The sequence below is a fragment of the Heterodontus francisci genome, chromosome 19 (assembly GCF_036365525.1).
Source record: "Heterodontus francisci isolate sHetFra1 chromosome 19, sHetFra1.hap1, whole genome shotgun sequence".
NCBI classification, from domain to species: Eukaryota; Metazoa; Chordata; class Chondrichthyes; order Heterodontiformes; family Heterodontidae; genus Heterodontus; species Heterodontus francisci.
In genome coordinates this window covers 77,731,991-77,751,067 of record NC_090389.1, presented here as the reverse complement: position 1 = coordinate 77,751,067, position 19,077 = coordinate 77,731,991, and the positions used below count along the sequence as shown (strand labels likewise).

Here is a 19,077-nt window from a genome sequence, read left to right as displayed (position 1 = left end):
TTTCTCAGATTTTATTGCTGTCTGCCAAAGACCTTGATTCTTTGCTGAGGTAACCAGTTGTGTTCCAATGTCTGGCCAGTATTCTTGTGTGAGCTATAACAGTGAGTGTCAGCAGATTATTTAGCCTCAGGAGGCATCATGTCCAGCCGTGTAAGCTGACGGCATCATAATGTGCTCACCTACCACCCTGATACAGTGTAGCAATTGAACCTGGGACTTGCCCATATCTGCATGTCAAAGCTATTTTTTAATTAATAAAAATATGCATAGATATTTTCAATTACATAGCTCTTAAAATCTTTGGGAAAATAAAGCAATTGATTTTAAAATTTCCTTTCAGATTCTTGAAATATTTCAGGACAGTGATGAATTTCAGCCCAAAGACGTGCGAGTGATGAAGTGTAAAGTATCAGGTGAGATTTTAGCTGCTCTTGCACGTGTCCTCAGAGAAAAATATCCCATTTCCTTTTCCCGATTCAGGAAAGACCAAGACCTTTGCCATGGCCGAGGAACATGTTACTGTATAATCTAGGTAAAAGCGAACATGCTTTGATTTGTAATGGATAGGTTGCAGGCATTGATAGTTTGCCCAACAAGGGGATTCTTTTGAACAAAAGAAGTCAATAACTTATATTTTGAAAGTAACATTTGTGTTCATAAAACAACCGTGCTAAGTTATTCTATGCACAATGTGCAGCCCCTTGAAGCATTCAGATTGCCAGAACCCCTCACTCATCTGCACTCATAGTATTGCAATATTAGGATGAGGCAAATTGTTTGAAAAATTTTAGGGGGGCAGTTTATTTATTACTAGTACACTGAGATTTGGTTACTCCCAGTAACTCCTCTTGCTTAGCAAGAGATTTTTTTTTCCTTGAGAACTTTTACTCATTCGATTGGATTTAATCGTTCTATTTTTGTAGAGTGATTTGAGCCTTTTTAATGTACTTTGAGGTCTTTTCAACTATTAAAATTGAGCGCTTTCATTTCAAGGAAGTTTTGCCAGCTTGAACCTGTTGACCTTCGCATTTCACTTCCAAAACACAGTTTCATATTACTCTTCAAAGAGAAATGCAAGCTACTGCAAAACAGTGTTATTAGTTTGTGTTCTATAATCCCATGAGTCTCATAATTAGGTTCTTAGGCAGGCTGTTTGTTATTTCTCTGCGGTGCCTTTTTTAGTTAGCATCAAGATTATTTAATTCCAATAACAGCTACTTGTGTTTATATAGCACCTTTTAACATAAAATGTCCCGAGGCGCTTCACAGCAGTGTTTATAAGGCAAAATTTGACACTGAACCTAGTAAGGTGATTTTAGGGCAGATGGCCAAAAGCTTGATCAGAGGTAGGTTTTAAGGCACGTCTAAAAGGAGGAAAGCGAGGTAGGAGCTGGAGAGATTCAGGGAGGGAATTCCAGAGCCTAGGTAATTGAAAGCACGGCCATCAATGGTGGAACCAGGGAAACCTGAGGCCAGAATTAGATGAGTGCAGGTTATCTTGGAGGATTTTAGGGCTGGAGGAGATTAGAGATAGGCAGGGCGATTTGAAAGCTAGGAGGAGAATTTTAAATTTGGGACTTGCTAAACCAGGAGCCAATGTTGGTCAGTGAGCACAGGGGTGATGGCTGAGTGAGCAGCAGGGTTTGAGGCATGGATGAGCTCTGGCAGGGATGGACTTGAGTGATGTCACAGGTGGGAATGGCCAGTCTTCGTGATGGTGTAGATATATGGTCTTTACTAGTTCCTAGGATTTATTTTGGCACAAGATCCTATTCTGCAGGATATGAGAGGTACTTGTGCATGGATGATGCAAGACATCTGGTAGGACAGTTAGGAAATATTAAGGACTATCGTAGGAGTTATCAACAAAAGGTGACTCAGCAACCCTCCCATTTCTGATCACATCAATCCAGTTCATAGCAAATTTGTCCTTCGATTTAAGTTGGGCAGGATAAATTGTTAATGCTTCAGAAGATGGAGGGAAATTATTTACGAAATTTGGAGGGTGTAGTGTCCACGAAAGGCTCGAGGGTTTTTTAAATAGTGTTTTCGCTATCTTCTATAATAAAACAATATCTTGTGCTGTTTACTACCCACACATGTTCTGTATTTAAAAACTCTTGTTAATGAAGCAAATCTTTTCATTTACTGATTAGTCTTAATTAAGTGACAATTTTAGGGAGTAGTATTAATCCTTTTATCCCCTGTTAATGAGTGCAGCTTGCCAAGATACATGGGGAAGACGAGGAATATTAACTCAGGGAACTTTTATGTTGAGTTTTTTTTCTTTCAAGAGAAATCAATTTAAGCTGACTTGACAGTTTGTGTTCTGTGTGTTAGCCAAGAAAGGGTGACAAAGGACTGGTGATTTCTCCTAAAGCAGTTAATTGCTGCCTTAATTGATGTGGAAGGTACCCTCTTTGAAACTTGTTTTTACTGTCTACGTGTATTTATGGTACCTAGATATAGGGAAATGTTGTCTGTAGCCTCGAGTTTTCCTTTCAACAATGAAGTGATGCAGTTGCTTGGGTCTGGTGTTACTTAGGATCACAAAGTTCCATTTCTCCTGGAATAAGATCTGAAGCAGCTTCCACCTTAACGCCCAATAGGAAGGGAGCTGGATAGTTTTAAGCTAGGTTGCTGTGGCCTCCTTCCCCAATTCCTGATCAGGATATTTAAAAACCAGCTCAAAACAAGTGAGTCTCCAGATTCTTTTTATTAGTTTTATTTGTGTTCTAATATAAGGGAAATTAAAACTAGCTATAAAAAAGTGTTTTTTGCATTGCATTGTATATACCATGTTAAATGGTCAGTAAACAAGGACGATAGAAAAAGCAGAATTTTCACATTCTAAATGATAGCGTGCACCAGCAGAATTTTATTTTAAATTTAAAAAAAAATTCAGCCAGAATGAGAAGCTAATAAATTACATCCATTATACTTGGGTGTCAAAATCTAAAGCTTTCTAAATGTATCAGTAAATCATATTATGGTCAAAATCTACTAATTAGCCACAGTTTATTGTCTGCTCGTCCCTTTTTCAGTTGGTATCTTATGAGATTGCATATAAAATATTGTATTGACTTCTGTGCAGATATCATGGGTTTATGAGTATGCAAGAAGAAATTATCTGAATGTTCATATGGTTTCAGATGGGCACATAGAGATAACTGCATTGATACTTGAAATTAGTCCATATTGGCATTAACCAGTGAAAGTCAATTTCGCAAAGTATTGTGTGGTTTGCTGTTTCGATGCCTAGAATCACTATTCTTTATGCATTTTTGGATCTGGGAAAAAAAGCCAAGTTTTTCTCGTGTAGTTAGTGAGATGTGCTTGCTGAAATGCTTTTGCTTATGGGATTCTGTCACTGGGAAAGCGACCTCTGACTCTTGACCTTGACAGTGGGAGACTCCCAGAATTTGTGCCTTTTGGGGGCCAGGGGAGATTAATGACTCTTTAATCACTGCATTTACATGAAAGCTTGCACATGACGAGGGTTTTCTATCATATGGCAGTGTCTGTTACTTTAGGGAGTGGTGAGGATTGTATTCATCAATAATGCCACACAGTCCTAAATGTTCAAAAACAAACTATCCCTTTCAATAGTTACAGGGCTGTAGTGTCGTATTCTGTTTTGTTATTTATGTTCTAAAACTGCAAATTAGAAGTAGCTAAAACAGGAGTGTCATTGTGATTTCATAATTAGGAAGGATGGGCTGTTAACAGTCCTTCCCATTTATGTGACCAGACTGAACCTCCATGATCTGGTTAAAGGAGGAGGATTAGAAAGAATATGACATAAAATATCTTGAGTCTAGATAGTTTAAAATATAATCTCACTTGTTAAAATGCTTTGTGCACTGGTATTTCTTGTCCAACATTTAGGTTTCTGCGACAGTTCGGTGAAAGATAGCTTTTTAGTGAAATCATTTGCGTAGAATGATTGCACCTGTTCACTTACATAAAAACAGGCTATCAGACTGCTAAAAGTAAACGCTAATTTGGTAGGATTCTGCATCCATTTGTGTAATACTGGCAACCCTCATGCAAAGGTGTTAAATGAGATGGTCTAACAGATCTAAAAGTAGATCTGTGTGACTTCACATATTTTGCAAAGCAGAATTAATTTTTTTGATATGACATGGACTCATTGCTCGTGGGGAGCTCCTCATATTGAGATATTCTGGGGCCGTGACTTTGGGTACCTCCCAGTAGGTATGGGAATTTGTAACTAATTTCCTGACTACTGTTGCGTATCTCCCAGTGGTGCTTCTTTCAACCACGCAATAGTGCGTGTTGCTACATGCCCTAATTTTGGTCTGGAGGGGGAGCAGTGTTAGAATATACTGGGGAATAGCATGGTATTGGAAACCGCCTACAATACTTGAAGGGTTCAAATGTTTTAATACAGGTAGGTTACAATTGATTCTAGGAGTGTCCATTTTTGGCAATATAAATCATTGCAGCGATTTATACCGTAAACTTGGAAGATGATAGGTGATACTGATACTTGTGTAACAAATGCTACGAAGAGTGTGTAAAAAGTTTTTAGTGCATTTTTGAAAATTAGTTCAGATTATTCTGTTCCCTTCCATGGCAAAAACAAAAGACAATAAGGCCTCTATCATGCCACACAAATAGACATTTGTACATAACACGTGGCGACAGAATGAATGGCTGCTTTAAACACGCTGACTAACACAATCCCGTCTATATCTGAATGCTGTCTCTAGGTCAAAGCCGTGGTTTCGCCTTCGTGGAGTTTAATCACTTGCAGGACGCAACAAGATGGATGGAAGCCAACCAGGTTGCTTCATCACAAGTCTAGATTTATTGGAGGGGGGAAGGATCAAGTGTTTTACGCTGCAGAAAAGACCCAGAGGGACCAAATATTATCCTTGCCCTCAAATACCAGTACTTCTCAATTACATTTGTGAAACATACACGTTATTATCTGGGTGTTTGTATTTTTATTTTCTTTTGTGGCCATGAACCTGATTTTTGCTTGCAGTTATAAAAAAAAAACAAATAGTGCTTACTTGGTGCTCATTTTAATGACCTCTGTCATGTGGCACCTTCCCAAGTACGTTTTAAGGATGCCTGTGCAATGCAACACTGCAATATTTAATGTGTTGCGGAGAGGTCCTTTTACATGTGAAAAAAGTTGTTTGACATCATGAGTGCCTACTTTCTGGGTCTTGCCCTCTTCCATCTGCAAAAGAACTTGAGTGATGCACAGTCTCCAGTTGCAATGTCCAGTAATTTGCAGTCTGTGCTGACTTAGCTGGCCTAATTTCCAGGGATGTGATTTTGTAGTTTCTGTCAGATTTCTATATCAAGTGGGAGGAGAAAGCTCAAAGAGCTGTGATCATAATTCCTATTCATTCAAGACAATTGTGTTTAAGGGGAGATGCTGATTTGCTATTGCTAGATGTTGCTAGTGTGCTGTGTAAATATTTAAGACTATAAACTTATTTACAAATTCCACTAGAGCCATGTGGGCTGCACAAATGCTGTACATGCTTTGTGTTACTGGTTGTCTAAGGTGTCTTAGAGAACCTCAGCTTACTTAAACAAATCCTGTTAGCTAGGGTGTCTGATCAGTTTGCCCATCAGTTGAGTGGATGTGTTGAAGATTTGTTGGCTTCTACTCTGATGGAACTTTATGCATGTGCTATGTCTTGGGATTAGGCTGTAAATATTGTAGGTTATCACTTGAGAGATGGACTGTGATTGGCCACTTATATGCAGCTACAGTATCTTTGTCAAGTGAAATGTCTAAGTTCCACCTTTTAAATGAGAAGCTCAAGCTTTTTGTGGAAATGCTCACATCCTTGATTTTCTCATGGTAAAACTGTGTATAGTTTAAAAAGTTGACGTCCCTCTGGAAGGAAGACTGTAAAACAGTGCAGTACTTGGACGTGCCCAATATTGAGATTAGCTCAAAGTTCATGTTATTTTCTGAGGTAATAACCTCAGGATACAGTTTATCCTTGCAGATTAAGTGGGAAGAATATATAGGAGGCAAGCAAAAGCCACCAAGTAATGTTTCATATAGCAGTGAAGAATCAACTGTTTATCAATTAAACCAAGCTTGCTTAGATTTGATTTTGATAGGAAAAAATATCATCTGTATCCCTCATCTTCCAAGAGTTGAGACCCACTTTCATCTTTGAAGTAAAATCATGACTTGATTACCTAGGTGACTAAATCGTCTGCATCCAGGAGACTTTTTAAAAATCTTGAGAGTAGTTTTCATCCCTTGTTTGGAGCCAGTGTGATCTGTGTAGACAAATTTGTGCTACTTTATGTAGGTTCTGACTTACCCCTTGTTTCCAGCAGCGTTGTCTCACAATTCTTGGAAAGTCCGTCTCGATGCATTACAGCACAAAGCCTTTTGAAGACTGGAGTTGCAACAAGGTAGTAAAAATAGAATTCTCATTGCAACCAATCTCAAGCCTGCCGTTTAATTTTGTGACCTGGGTTAATGTGTGGAAATTTTGTATTGTTTCAGTGAGATTTGATTTTTGGAAGCAAGTTTCTCAAACATTCACAACTGTTAGGATGTTGTGCATTGGATCGTAGTGCACGATACCACAAGTTAATGGGGTACAAGTTTGTGATCCTGATTTCAGCACTGTTGTCTAGGGGACCAAAATCATTCCCATAGGCTCTGAAATTGGAGAAAATGATCTCTTATCTGAAGAATATTATCTATTATAATGCCTATTGTAATGTTAGGCAGTGAGCGTCTTTGGAGGAGACAGGTTGCTTTTTTTTCTCTCTCCCTTCATCCTTAGGCTTCAAGTGCATGGTCTGTGGAGCAAAATACATTTTACTTAGGGGAAAAAAAAGATTTGTTGGGAGCAGGTTTATGATGAGTTTCCATGGGGCCTTTTTTAAGCCACCTTCCCATTTTATATTTCCTTGAGTATAGAAGATTGAGGGGTGATGGCATTGGGGTTTTTTAAAAATGTTAACAGTTTAAGAGGGAAGCTATTTCCTTTGGTGGGGAAATCAAGAATGATGGAATGTAATCTTAAAACTAGAGCTAGACTATTTAGGAGGAAAATCAAGAAGCACTTTTTTGCACAAAGGATAGTAGAAATCTGGAATTCTCTGCCAAAAAAGACTGGATGTTGGGACAAATAGAACTTTCAAGATTGGGATTTTTGTTGGGTAAGGGTGTCGAGGGATATGGATTTAAGATGGATAAATAGAGTTCGTACAGATCTACCATGATTTTTATAGAATAGCTTAAGGGTCTAAATGACCTACTCCTGTTCCTAATTGTGGTATTTATCCCTAGTTTTTTTCATTTCTGAACAGCCCAGAGATGTATGCACAAGATTGGTTCCTATCTTGGATTTGGAATATGTCTCATCAGATGGCCCAGTTAAGATTAGAGAGTCAATTAGTTTTTAAAAATCCAGGAGAATTGGTTGCATGTTTATACCTTCCTATGATATCCCTGTGGAAAGATTGGTGAGAGGTGTGGCATTGAGCTGCTGTTTACACCAAGTTGCTCTGAAGACCAGAGTGTTAATTAGGGAGAGTTGCAAGAGGTTATCAATGTAAGAATGGGGGAAGACAGATATTGTTGTTTGGAGCTCAAAGGTTGACTGCAGCTGTGGCACTTATTCAATGCTGGTGAATCTTGTGGGGTTGAGGGATACTGCTGTTAGGAATATGGCATTTTCCACATTGTATACTCAGCACCTACATTGAATACTCAATCCACATCATGTACCATGTACAGTGCCTCAGCATTATGCATTAACGCTAATTTCAAGATTTTTTGCTTGCTATGCCTTGAATGATTTTACAAGCTATGTCCACCAGACTCTGAGTTGAGAAACCTCTGTCCCTTGCAGTCAGAAGATAAAGACTTTAAACTTGTTTTAGGCCAGATGCAAATCCAGGTCACAGATTTAAACAGGCCATGTTTTAACCTATTAAATGAATTCATCCTCTCTCAACTTTGGAAACTACATGTTATTCTCTTCAAGCATTCTACTCTTACAAATGATTTTGTTTTCAAGCTATTTTTTTTCCATGTTGAGGTAATAATGATATTCTTGCTGTATATTCTAGTGCTATAAACCTTTCCCCTTTTTCTGTAGTGTGGAGTAACGAACTTCAAGCGACGAGAAAGATGCTTTAAATGTGATGCTCAGAAGCCTGGTAAGTAGAGTAGATAGTTTTCTAAGCTTATGTATAGGGAGACAGTATAGCTCAGCAGCTTGCTGTGTCACGTGGTAGACTGAAGGTCTGTGCTTTTTCATTAAAGTTCCCATCTCAGCTGCAGAGAAACTCTCGGTGAGGAAATCCGAGGGGTGATCACTCATTTGTATACCTCTCACTAGATGGCTGTGAAGAGATACTGATGAGCAGGTTTTCAGACCATGATCTTGGTCAGTGAAAATTAAGGGAACAAATGATAAAAATCTAGTTTTCTCAAATTGAGTGCTGCAAGATTCTTTGGTCATCCACAGAGTATTCAATATCTTTTTAGTTAAAATGTTTCTAATTGTAGATCATTTAATCTCAAGCAAACAAAAATTTTAACTTTTTTGGTCATGAAAGGGTACCTCAATCCTCAAGGGTTAGCATCTGCCATTGGATCTTGTATTCCCACTCCACCCCGAGTTTTTTTTTCATGATTTTTGTGATGAGTTGTTTTTCTGAATTTCCAGAAACCGAAGAAGAGCAAGTTCGTGTGCAAGGTGAACCATTTATGTCTGACTATGCAAACGACAGTAAGTTCTTCTGAGTTCTGAAAACCCATCAATTCCTTTGTAATAGTAGTTTGTAGTATTTTTGCTTTTTTTTAACCTTTATTTCTGTCTGAGGTGTATCTGAGGTGCCTGCTTGATCTCTTTGGCGTCTGATCCAGTCTAGGTTTGGTAAACTGGGAAAGGATTTTAACTCCAGCATCATTTTTGAGTGTGCATATCAAATTGTACTAGATTTCAAATTCTAGACTTCAGAGTTTAGTATGTTCTGTATATGGCATTTGGTTCATTCACAGCAGGAACCTATTCAAATTATTTTTTTTAAGTTGCAGATTTTCAATTTCTGTGATGAAAATTAAAATCAACCCTTGTCAGAAACATGAAAGTCACTTAGAACTGTGAGCGAAGCTCTTGTCCCAAGGCCAAGTCACAGAAACATTGTTCTACATTAAAGGTGTTATGTAAATGCAGGTTTAAACCAAGATTTAGATGTTCTGCTAGACATTGAGTGCAATTCAGCATTGTGAATTACACATGAACTATGGGCAACAGTTAGGGAAAATCAAATTTATAATGATTCTGAACAAACAAGAAGAAAAAAATATAAAATCCTTATTCAGTTGAGTGTTTTCCTTTTAAAATGAGAGCTTTAACTGTGCCCATATTTTAGTTTTGTTTGCCCAAGCTGAGGTATGTTGATCACAGGATGTATGTAATCCACTTTGGCCACCTGTTGTCGCCATCGAACAATCCAAGTAGGTGTTACACAGAGTTGAGCTGTGACTGCACTGAAGTAACCTTGTAACTTCACTCCACCCTCAGCAGAATATTCCTTTCTGCACTAACGTGACATTTTCATTTCTCCACTAGCCATTTCTGAGTCTCAATGTCAGTGTCAAGTAATGGGAAGTTTTAGGCTCTGGTCTCATGCTTAACTGGTTGCTGTCCTGCTTCACAATATGTGTAGAGCCCTACACTAGTCTTTTGTTCGCCAATATTCTGTAGATAACCAATTTTAAACCTAAATTATAGATATAGCGCAACACTGAAGCCATATTTATTTGACCTTTCATTTAAAAGCTGCCATTGTATTCTAATTAAAATCATTTTAATTGTCAACAGCGATTATTTTAAGAAACATAGGCCCACATACATCAATGGAATCTATCCTGAGTGCATTGGCTCCATATGCTGTGCTGTCTGCTGCAAATGTCAGGTTGATCAAGGACAAACAGACCCAATTAAACAGGGGGTTCGCCTTTGTTCAGCTGGATTCATCTTTTGTAAGTTTTGTTTTCCCTTTTGTGATGACTAATAGCATAATGGGATCTTGTTTTCCACAGAATAATTTTGGCTTGAGATATTGCAGCAATTAGTGCTCCAAGAAAGTACTCGAAATGTGAACACATTTTAAGTATGGCTGCACTCTTTGCTTCATGATTGTTTTATAATATACCTTTTGACTGAGATTTGGTAATATCGCATTTATTTATTTAGAGATACAGCACTGAAACAGGCCCTTCGGCCCACCAAGTCTGTGCCGACCATCAACCACCCATTATACTAATCCTATATTAATCCCATATTCCTACCCCATCTTCCCTCAATTCCCCTACCACCCACCTATACTAGGGGCAATTTATAATGGCCAATTTACCTATCAACCTGCAAGTCTTTTGGCATGTGGGAGGAAACCGGAGCACCCGGAGGAAACCCACGCAGACACAGGGAGAACTTGCAAACTCCACACAGGCAGTACCCAGAACTGAACCCGGGTCGCTGGAGCTGTGAGGCTGCTTATGTGCTATCATTTTTTTATAATGCTCCTGTGAAGCATCTTGGGATGTTTTATTATGTTAAAGGCACTGTATAAATATAAATTGTTAAATATATATAAAGTTGACGAGCTGAGGTGATAATGATCATTTGTGACTTTGACCAATAAATATGGTGTTGCTCTCAGTGAGATGTTATGCTGTTACTAATGGGATGGGGGAGTTTTAAAGAGAGCATGGCTTCTGAAAGGATTTGGGAACAAGTTTGTGGATAATGCGCTCTGTGAACGTTGTTTTTTAGATCAGTTCCTTAGAAACTTGAACCCCCATCAGGATTTTTTGTGTAACAGGTATGTTGCTTGATTACATGCAAAGGTGTCTTGCCTCAGCATTTGCAAGACCCGTTGAGTTTACTACTACAGTGAATTGAAAGGCTGCTGTAGGATATTCAGTCGGTTAACAGGTTCCACTATGCGCATATGGATGTATTATGTCAGAACCAGCCAGGTTTATGAGTTGTCATTCACTCACTCGGTTCTTACTGAGTCTCGAAATATTTTAAAAGGCTGCTGTAGAATGCATTCTTTATAATTGTAATTTTTTTCCCTTTACAGGAAGCTTCCCATCTTATTCAGATACTGCTTGCGCTACAGCCGCCATTAAACATTGATGGTCGGACTATTAACGTTGATTTTGCCAAATCTTTAAAGAAGTAGGTTATCTCGAAATGTGAACACATTTTAAGTATGGCTGTACTATTGTGATTGCTGTAACTGCTGGGCTTTAAAACATAATCTTGTATTTTAATGCATATAATTCAAGTTTTTTTAAATTGTGCAATCCTAGGCATCATTCTACAGCTGATTGGGTACATTAGGAGCCACTCTGAACCCTTCCAACAGTGCCACTTTGAACTGACTGAGTTGAAGTGACATAAGGACAGTCTTGTAATTTTGTTTTTTCCTTTCCCACATTGTTTAATAACCAATGATTGAAGAATGACACTGTACATGTACACTGTGTATAACAGGTATAAGGTTTATAATGGATAACCTCTGGTTGGCACCAGCCCAGAATGGTGTGGCTACAGTGGGGACCTCAGTTGACTGGGGAATATCGCATCCCCATTTAGTGATGCTACATGGTGCTTCCTTGTTTTGATTTCCCCACCCACCACCACAGTATTAACAGTTACTTCCTCCCTGGTGGTAATGGTGTCCATTTTTTGATTCCTGCAAAGGTCACAAAAAATTTTGACATTGCTGAGTTACAAGTTACCAGGCTAACGGGGAGTTTTAGGATGTAACTATTGCACCTTGAAAAAGTAGCTGTGGGCACTGTTGCACAGGCTTTTCCATCTTTCTAAGTATAAACTAGCTGCTCCTGTACTCATTCTGATGCCCTCATCAATCCATAATTAACTGTTTATCTTAGGGACCATATCCTTTCTGATGGTAATAAGATCAGTTCGTCAACTGTTGCGATCACAGCTATAGCTGCAGCCCAGTGGTCGTCAAGCCAGGTAACAACTCCTTTTATGTGGTTTTCCTATGTGCTGTGCAATCTACGCTGCTTATTCAGTCATTTAATGTGACAACAGCAGCTCACGAATTTTTAGTGTGATCTATAGTAGCTCACTTGGTCTGTGTCCTTGGTCTGGTTATAATCCATTTATAATCCCTGTATTAAAGTCGTATATGGCACAGAAGGAGGCTATTCGGCCCATCAAGTCCATGTTGGCTCTCCACAGCTATCCAGTCAGTCACACTCTTTTTTTTTTCCCACCCCTCCCCCCGTGTCCCTGCAGATTTATTTCCTTCAAGTGGTCATCCAATTTCCTTCTGAACTAACTGACTCCTCTTCCACCACCCTTGTGGGCAGCGAGTTCCAGGTCATCACCACCCGCTGCATAAAAAAAGTTCTTCCTTATCTTTCCCAAGCCCTTCAATCTGTGTCCGCTAGCCCTTGTACCATTAGTTAATGGGAACAGTTTGTGAAAAGAATTTGCCTAAGTTTGTCATAAATGTGGATAGGTAAACAATGGTTTGCTCGGACCACTGTATGGTTTCCAGTTCTTTCTTTTCTCCTGAGTTCTGACCCGAACTAGGGTTACAGTTCCAAGGGCATAGTGCCCTTTTGCTTTGCTGGCTATGTGGTTCTCCAGGTGTGTTCTTTGCCACTGGGTGCCATCAGACTATTCATCTATGGAGGTTTATTTCAGCTGAAGCTGATCCAGTTCTCACCTTAAGTCTGCAAGTGACTGGATAGTGAATGGGAGTGAAATTGACCTTTTCTCATAAAAATGTTTAATTGTTGCAGGTGCAGCAGGGATCAGAAGATGGAAACATTGACTACAGCTACTTCCAGCCAGGACAGGATGGCTACAATCAGTATGAACAAGTATGTTGAGGAGAAGAGGGAATATTGAAGTGTCTAATTCGAGGCTTTTTTGTGACTAATGTAAAATTGATGAATGGCTTCAATAGTGGGACACTATCAAAAGGTTGAAAAGATGTATCAAGTACATCCCTTTGAAAGTGAAAAATATGACTATTTTGACAATTCAGGTTCCATGCGAGCGAGCTGTATTTATGCAGCATTTTATGTCTCGTGTTGCAAAATGCTTCACAATGCAATGGGGAAAATTTTTTTTTTATAGAGTGGAATGATTTTCATTTTCCCCTGGTACTGAGGATTGCCTTCACACTTGAGTATTACAATGAAAACTAACAAATGTTTGAGTACATTGCATGATTACTGTGAAAATATACATGCTCTTTGTGTTGATTTCCCTCATTTTACATAACCTTTGTCTCTGGAAATTGAAACTAAATGCTTTTGCAACTTAAGTTAATGGTTTGATATTTCTAAACATATGTTGTCATGAAAGGGACAATTTGGAAAGTATCACCAGAGGTAGAAGTGAACTGCAGCCAGTGGCTCTTGCGCCTACACTGGGACACATTTCTGCCAAAGGTGCTATATAAATGCATGCTATGTGAGATCAGAAATGTCCAGCCAAAGCAAAAACTGATGGTTTTTCTTTTGCATCTACTTTAGATGTCATATTCTCAAGACTATGGACAGCAAAGTGGCTCAGTGGATTCCACCCAACAAGGACTGGCAGTCTACCAGGCACCTGCAGTAATCTCGGGTGAAACTTCTGTTTTCTTTTGTGTGGAATATTTTATAGCATTCTACTTGCCTGTGGTCTCTGCAATTGTGCAAACTGGCAGTTTGCTTAAAGAATCTTTTATCTGGCCTTAATGTACCAGAACAGCTTGGAGCAACTCTTGCTCCCAATTTCCCTCCTTCTTTGTGAGAAATTACCTGGTCTCCACTTAATGTTTCGTCGCACTGAAAATGTGCAGAGGTTTGCTTTTAGTAATGGTAGGAACCTGAGGCTTACCACTTGGTAGGCAGCACATTGTGCTGCCCCACCCATTGAAATTGTTGCAGAGAAGAATAGATGTTGCTGTCCAGCCTGTGGAGCACTTCGTTTCACATTTACTGTCTTGTTTTTTTTCCTCACTTAGACCATCTTGTAATTTGTTCTTTGTTCAATTTTCTCCCACTTTCTGTATCCATGCTGTATTTCTTGCTGTCTTTGTTTTTTAATTATCTCCATCCCTGCCATTCGTTCAGTTCCATTATTTATCACCCTCTCCCACTGCAGAAAGTTTTGTTTTTCCTTAACAGAAACTGTGCTTATAGACAAAGTACTTCTGTAATAAATTACAAAGCCGTTTGCTGTTCACTGAGCATGTGGGTAAACTTTACCTCCATTAGAATGAAATTGACTCCTGAAATGGTTGGGGAAGAAACCTGGAAAATGTACTTGGATCGCTAAAACATATTGGGTCAAGTGTACTTTCTGATTCAATATACTAATGAGTTTTTGACCTGCATAATTATGTTGATGCATTTGGATAATACTTATCCCCTTCCTCAGTGCATTTCTAAGTTCTCTTTTTCTTCTTGACAGCTCCTCCTACAGTTGCTAAATCTGCAACAATTTCCCAGGAGAGTCAGTCCTACCAGTCACAGAATCAGTCTGAGGTATGTTGGGATCTTTCTGTATTCACTATGGGTTTTTGAGGTCACTGTACATCAGATAATAGAAAAATACCCTTTAGATTACGCTCTGTGAATCCCAGAAGTAATTTACTGATCTCATTTGGACTGTCCAGAAAATATCCCTGTTTCTAGTGTGTGTGCTTTCATTTTCCTTCTCTCCAGCCTTGGCCAGATGTTATCCAGTTATTACTTATTTATGCATGATGCTATGGATAAGACTGTGGGAACTCTGCTGACATACTAACTCTTTACATTGTGGACAGTGTTAATAGTAATGATTCTATCATTTTCTTTATACTTTTAAAACAAGATAAGTTCTTTTCAGACACTGCAAACAGGCCAGTCTCCACATACAGATACAACCCCACCACATGGTTCTTCAGATTCTAAGGAGACAAGTTATCGTGAGTATCTTACCCAGATTAATATCTTTTACAAAGGACTTTGGTTTATTTGAGTACTTTTTATTTAGCTGCTGCTGAGGAATTGATTTGTTTTTCTGTTTCAGCTGTACCAGATGTGTCCACTTATCAATATGATGAATCATCTGGATTTTACTATGATGCGCAGACTGGATTCTACTATGACCCAAATTCCCAGGTACCTCTATACCTAGCAAAGCAGCATAAATGCAAGAACTATTCTGATTCATTGTAATCAGCATCAGTATTTAGACACCACCTGATGATTGGATGTCTGTTGAGTGCCACAAAGGCCATTCAATGCTTCATGGGTTAAAGCAAAGGCTTAAACTGGATTACTATTGGTGCATCTGAAGGTGAAAATATTTTTTACAAAGTCGTTTTGCTCCTAGTAACTGTCTTCCATTAAGTTGGCATTGGCCTTTTTACTCTCAGCAGGGTCTAGGTATTTGATTGTCCCTTAACCAGTCAGTCTGTTTTTTAGCTCAAACTATGACAATGAAATACATCTTAGATACAGTAATACTTATTATCAGCAATACCAGTTAATTTCGTACAACTAAAAAACTGCTGCTTCTCCTGACATTTTTCCTCCATTTTCTCCTGTTTGTAAGCTTTTAACATAACCTATTCTAACTTCTGTAGCTTTTCCCCCATAACCCTAGTCTAGATATTTGTGTTTTTTTCCTCTTTGGTCCCATGATGCATTTTTCAGATGGAGGCCACAAAGTAAATCTAGAAAACCACTGTTTGGTTTTAAAGGCTAATTTCTTTTTAGGGCCAGTTAATGCCTGAAGTGCAAAGATTGCCGTGGTTATGTCATAGATGTAATTATATTAACTTTTGGCACTATTTTAAGCAGCGCTTACTAGTTTATAAATAACCCTTGCAATCTAAAATATAGATTTGGAATTTTGAATGTTGAAATAATGGGTTCAGTAGCTGAATTGGAAAGTATTTGAGACAGATTAACTTTGTCACTTCCAAAGTTAATTTTTTAATATTCGTTCATGGGATGTGAGCGCCGCTGGCAAGGTCAGCATTTGTTGCCCATCCCTAATTGCTCGTGAGAAGGTGGTGGTGAGCCGCTACCGTCCATGTGGTGTAGGTACACCCATAATGCTGTTAGATGGGGAGTTCCAGGATTTTGACCCAGGGACAATGAAGGAATGGCAGTTAGAATGGCGTGCGGCTTGGAGGGGAACTTGCAGGTGATGGTCCTGTGCGCTTGCTGCCCTTGTCGTTCTAGGTGGTAGAAATCGTAGGTTTGGAAGGTGGTATCGAAGGAGGTTTGGTGGGTTGCTGCATTGCATCTTGTAGGTGGGACAGACTGCTGCCACTGTGCGCTGGTGGTGGATGAGGTGCTGATTAATTGGGCTGCATTTGTGAGTGTTCCATCAATATCCTGACTTGTACTTTGTAGATAGTGGTCAGGCTTTGGGGAGTCAGGAGGTGAGTTACTTGACACAGAATTCCCAGCCTCTAACCTGTTCTTGTAACCACATTGATATGGCTGGTCCATTTAAGTTTCTAGTCAGTGGTGACCTCAAGGTTGTTGGGGATTTGGTGATGGTAATGCTGTTAAACATCGGGGGAGATGGTTAGATTTTCTCGTTGGAGATGGTCATTTCCTGGCATTTGTGTGACGCGAATGTTTCCTGCCACATATCAGCCCAAGCCTGAATGTTGTCCAGGTCTTGCTACATGCGGGCACAGACAATACTGGTTAAAAATTGGAAAAAAACTTTCCTAAGCATGCAGCGCAGAAAATTGTCTGATGTTCAGGATGGATGCTATATGGTTTGTTATCTAATTTTCCTATTCCAACTGAGATACCATCCAAAAGCCAGAGATAGCCATTCTCCAGGAAGGAGAGAGAATCCAAAAATTGTTGTTGTCCCCTGCACCAATACATTCTCGTGCTGTTTTGAGCAGAATGCACTGAGGTCTCCATGGAATGTGGAGGGAGACATACGTTAAAAAGGGATGTCTTCAATTTAAAACAAATTACATTGCCAAAACCTTATTCTGTGATGAAAAGCCATGGATGACGCTGATGTCTACATCTGATGGATGCATTGGAACAAAGCTGAGACTAAAGGCTAAGATGGGAGAGACAAGCTAAGAATGAACTGATCACTAATTATTGAGCTAGTGTAAACTTTTTCCCCCTTATATAAAATCCATGTCATGTGACACTACTCTTGATTTGGTAAGAGTGGTCAGCTCATACCAATTCTGTGTACAGTTGAGTCACAGACCTTGGTTGGTTACATATTTGGATTTATATAAGTCAGTGAGCAATATAAAATGACTACGTTCAGTGATAAATGTTACAGTCTGAGCCATTCATAATATATTGTAGGGCAGTAATGCATTTCTAAAATATTTATGTTCCAGTACTATTACAATGCACAGACTCAGCAGTACATGTATTGGGATGGAGAGAAACAGACTTATTTGCCTGCCCCAGATCAAACTGCACAGCAAAACATTAAAACAACCACTGGGACTAAAAGCAAAGAGGGAAAAGAGAAGAAGGAAAAACCCAAGAGCAGGACAGCGCAACAGGTGAGAATTTTGTGGTCAGGTTATGAACGCCAGTGGGTTTCAATTATGCACCATTTCAGCTGAGACACGAATTGCTCTCAGGTCAATGGAAATGTTGCTTTGACCTGCTGGAGGGTACATGAGTATACCACCAAAATGACTTGTACTTGCCTCTCCTTGTGGTGCTCTTGTTCTCTGCTTAGTTTTAAAACTTGTGCTGTGTAATTCTGTACATGATAGGCCAACATTTAAAAACCTGCCCCTTGGGCAGTGACTGTGTGCTGTCCTTCTATTTGATGAGTACATGGAAACTAAAGGTGGCACATCAGTGAACAGTTTTTCTCTTTTCACCTGTAGATTGCCAAAGACATGGAACGATGGGCTAAGAGTCTGAATAAACAGAAAGATAATGTCAAAACCGCCTTGCAGATGATTGCATCGAAAGAGGAAGAGAGGAGAGAGTCTGCAGCGGCTGATGCAGGATTTGCTTTGTTTGAGAAAAGGGTATGTTCATGCAATTTAAAAGCTGAGTTTTTTTTGTTGCAGGGTTGGGGGTGAAGGGGGTTGTGCAAAAATACCTGAATCATTTGTGGGACGTGCGCTGTAAATTGGGTACCAGAACTTTAAGCTGAAGTAAAGGGGAACTGCTCTTCAAATATGGAAAGAGCTGAAGACGGATAAGGAAAGTAAAGAGGGTGAATGAGGTCAGAATTGCAAAAAAGAAGTTTTCTACAAATATAGTACAAAGAGTTTATAAAATGTGAGGTGGGACCCCTGAGAGAAGAGTCAGTTAGAGGATAAACTGAAGTTTCAGTACTCAGCTTCTGTGTTTACCAAAGAGAAGCCTATTGTGGAGGAGATAACTCCTGAATTTATTTTCTAAAAATGAGACGAGAAAAGTTATAAATCAAAGGAAGATATAAAATTAAAGGACAAAGTACTGGGACCTAATAGGATATATATGAAGATCTTGAAGTAAATGGAAGAAATAGTGGAGGCACAAGAAATTATATTTCAGCGTTCTATTGTAAATGATGTGTGCTGGAGGACTGGAGAGTGGCTATTGTACGACCCATTTCAAAGCGACTGTGCTAACCTAGATAATTATAGCCCAGTTAGTTTAAAGTTTAAAACATTTCCCAATCATAGATGTTAAAGGTGAAATTGCTATCTATCCAGAGTAAGGGAAAATAATTAGAAGCAGCCAGCACTGATTTCAGAAAGGGTTGTTGTGCTGAAGCCTGATACTTCTTTGAGGAGCTAATATGGTGGATGGGGGTAATACAGTGGATATGTACATTGATTTTCAGAAAGCCTTTGACAGGGTAACATATCGGAGAATATTAATGGTTATGGAATTATGGGAAAGGATAGCAACATTTACAGTGTTGCAAGTGGGTAGCAGTCTGAGTTCTTGTTTGGGACAGCTGTTCACTGTGCATCAATGATTTGGGTATAGATCTAGACAGCGATGCCCAGATTTGCGGATGATAAATAGGAGGTATAGTGACTACT

General features: G+C 39.1%; 1 protein-coding gene across 4 annotated transcripts in view; it reads left to right on the top strand.

Annotated features, from left to right (window-relative positions):
- LOC137380224 (RNA-binding protein 5-like) overlaps window positions 1-19,077 on the top strand; it is a 41,624-nt gene that overhangs the window by 10,436 nt on the left and 12,111 nt on the right. For 2 of the 4 annotated variants that reach the window (XM_068052050.1, XM_068052047.1), the window contains 15 exons: window positions 341-413; window positions 4,737-4,810; window positions 6,343-6,423; window positions 8,127-8,187; window positions 8,700-8,762; window positions 9,861-10,021; window positions 11,128-11,225; window positions 11,948-12,035; window positions 12,833-12,913; window positions 13,574-13,667; window positions 14,499-14,572; window positions 14,901-14,994; window positions 15,099-15,190; window positions 17,413-17,583; window positions 17,920-18,066. In XM_068052050.1, the coding sequence (XP_067908151.1) occupies window positions 341-413; window positions 4,737-4,810; window positions 6,343-6,423; window positions 8,127-8,187; window positions 8,700-8,762; window positions 9,861-10,021; window positions 11,128-11,225; window positions 11,948-12,035; window positions 12,833-12,913; window positions 13,574-13,667; window positions 14,499-14,572; window positions 14,901-14,994; window positions 15,099-15,190; window positions 17,413-17,583; window positions 17,920-18,066 (1,452 nt within the window). The remainder of the gene's footprint in view (window positions 1-340; window positions 414-4,736; window positions 4,811-6,342; window positions 6,424-8,126; window positions 8,188-8,699; window positions 8,763-9,860; window positions 10,022-11,127; window positions 11,226-11,947; window positions 12,036-12,832; window positions 12,914-13,573; window positions 13,668-14,498; window positions 14,573-14,900; window positions 14,995-15,098; window positions 15,191-17,412; window positions 17,584-17,919; window positions 18,067-19,077) is intronic. The other 2 variants (XM_068052048.1, XM_068052049.1) reach the window with 2 other exon arrangements.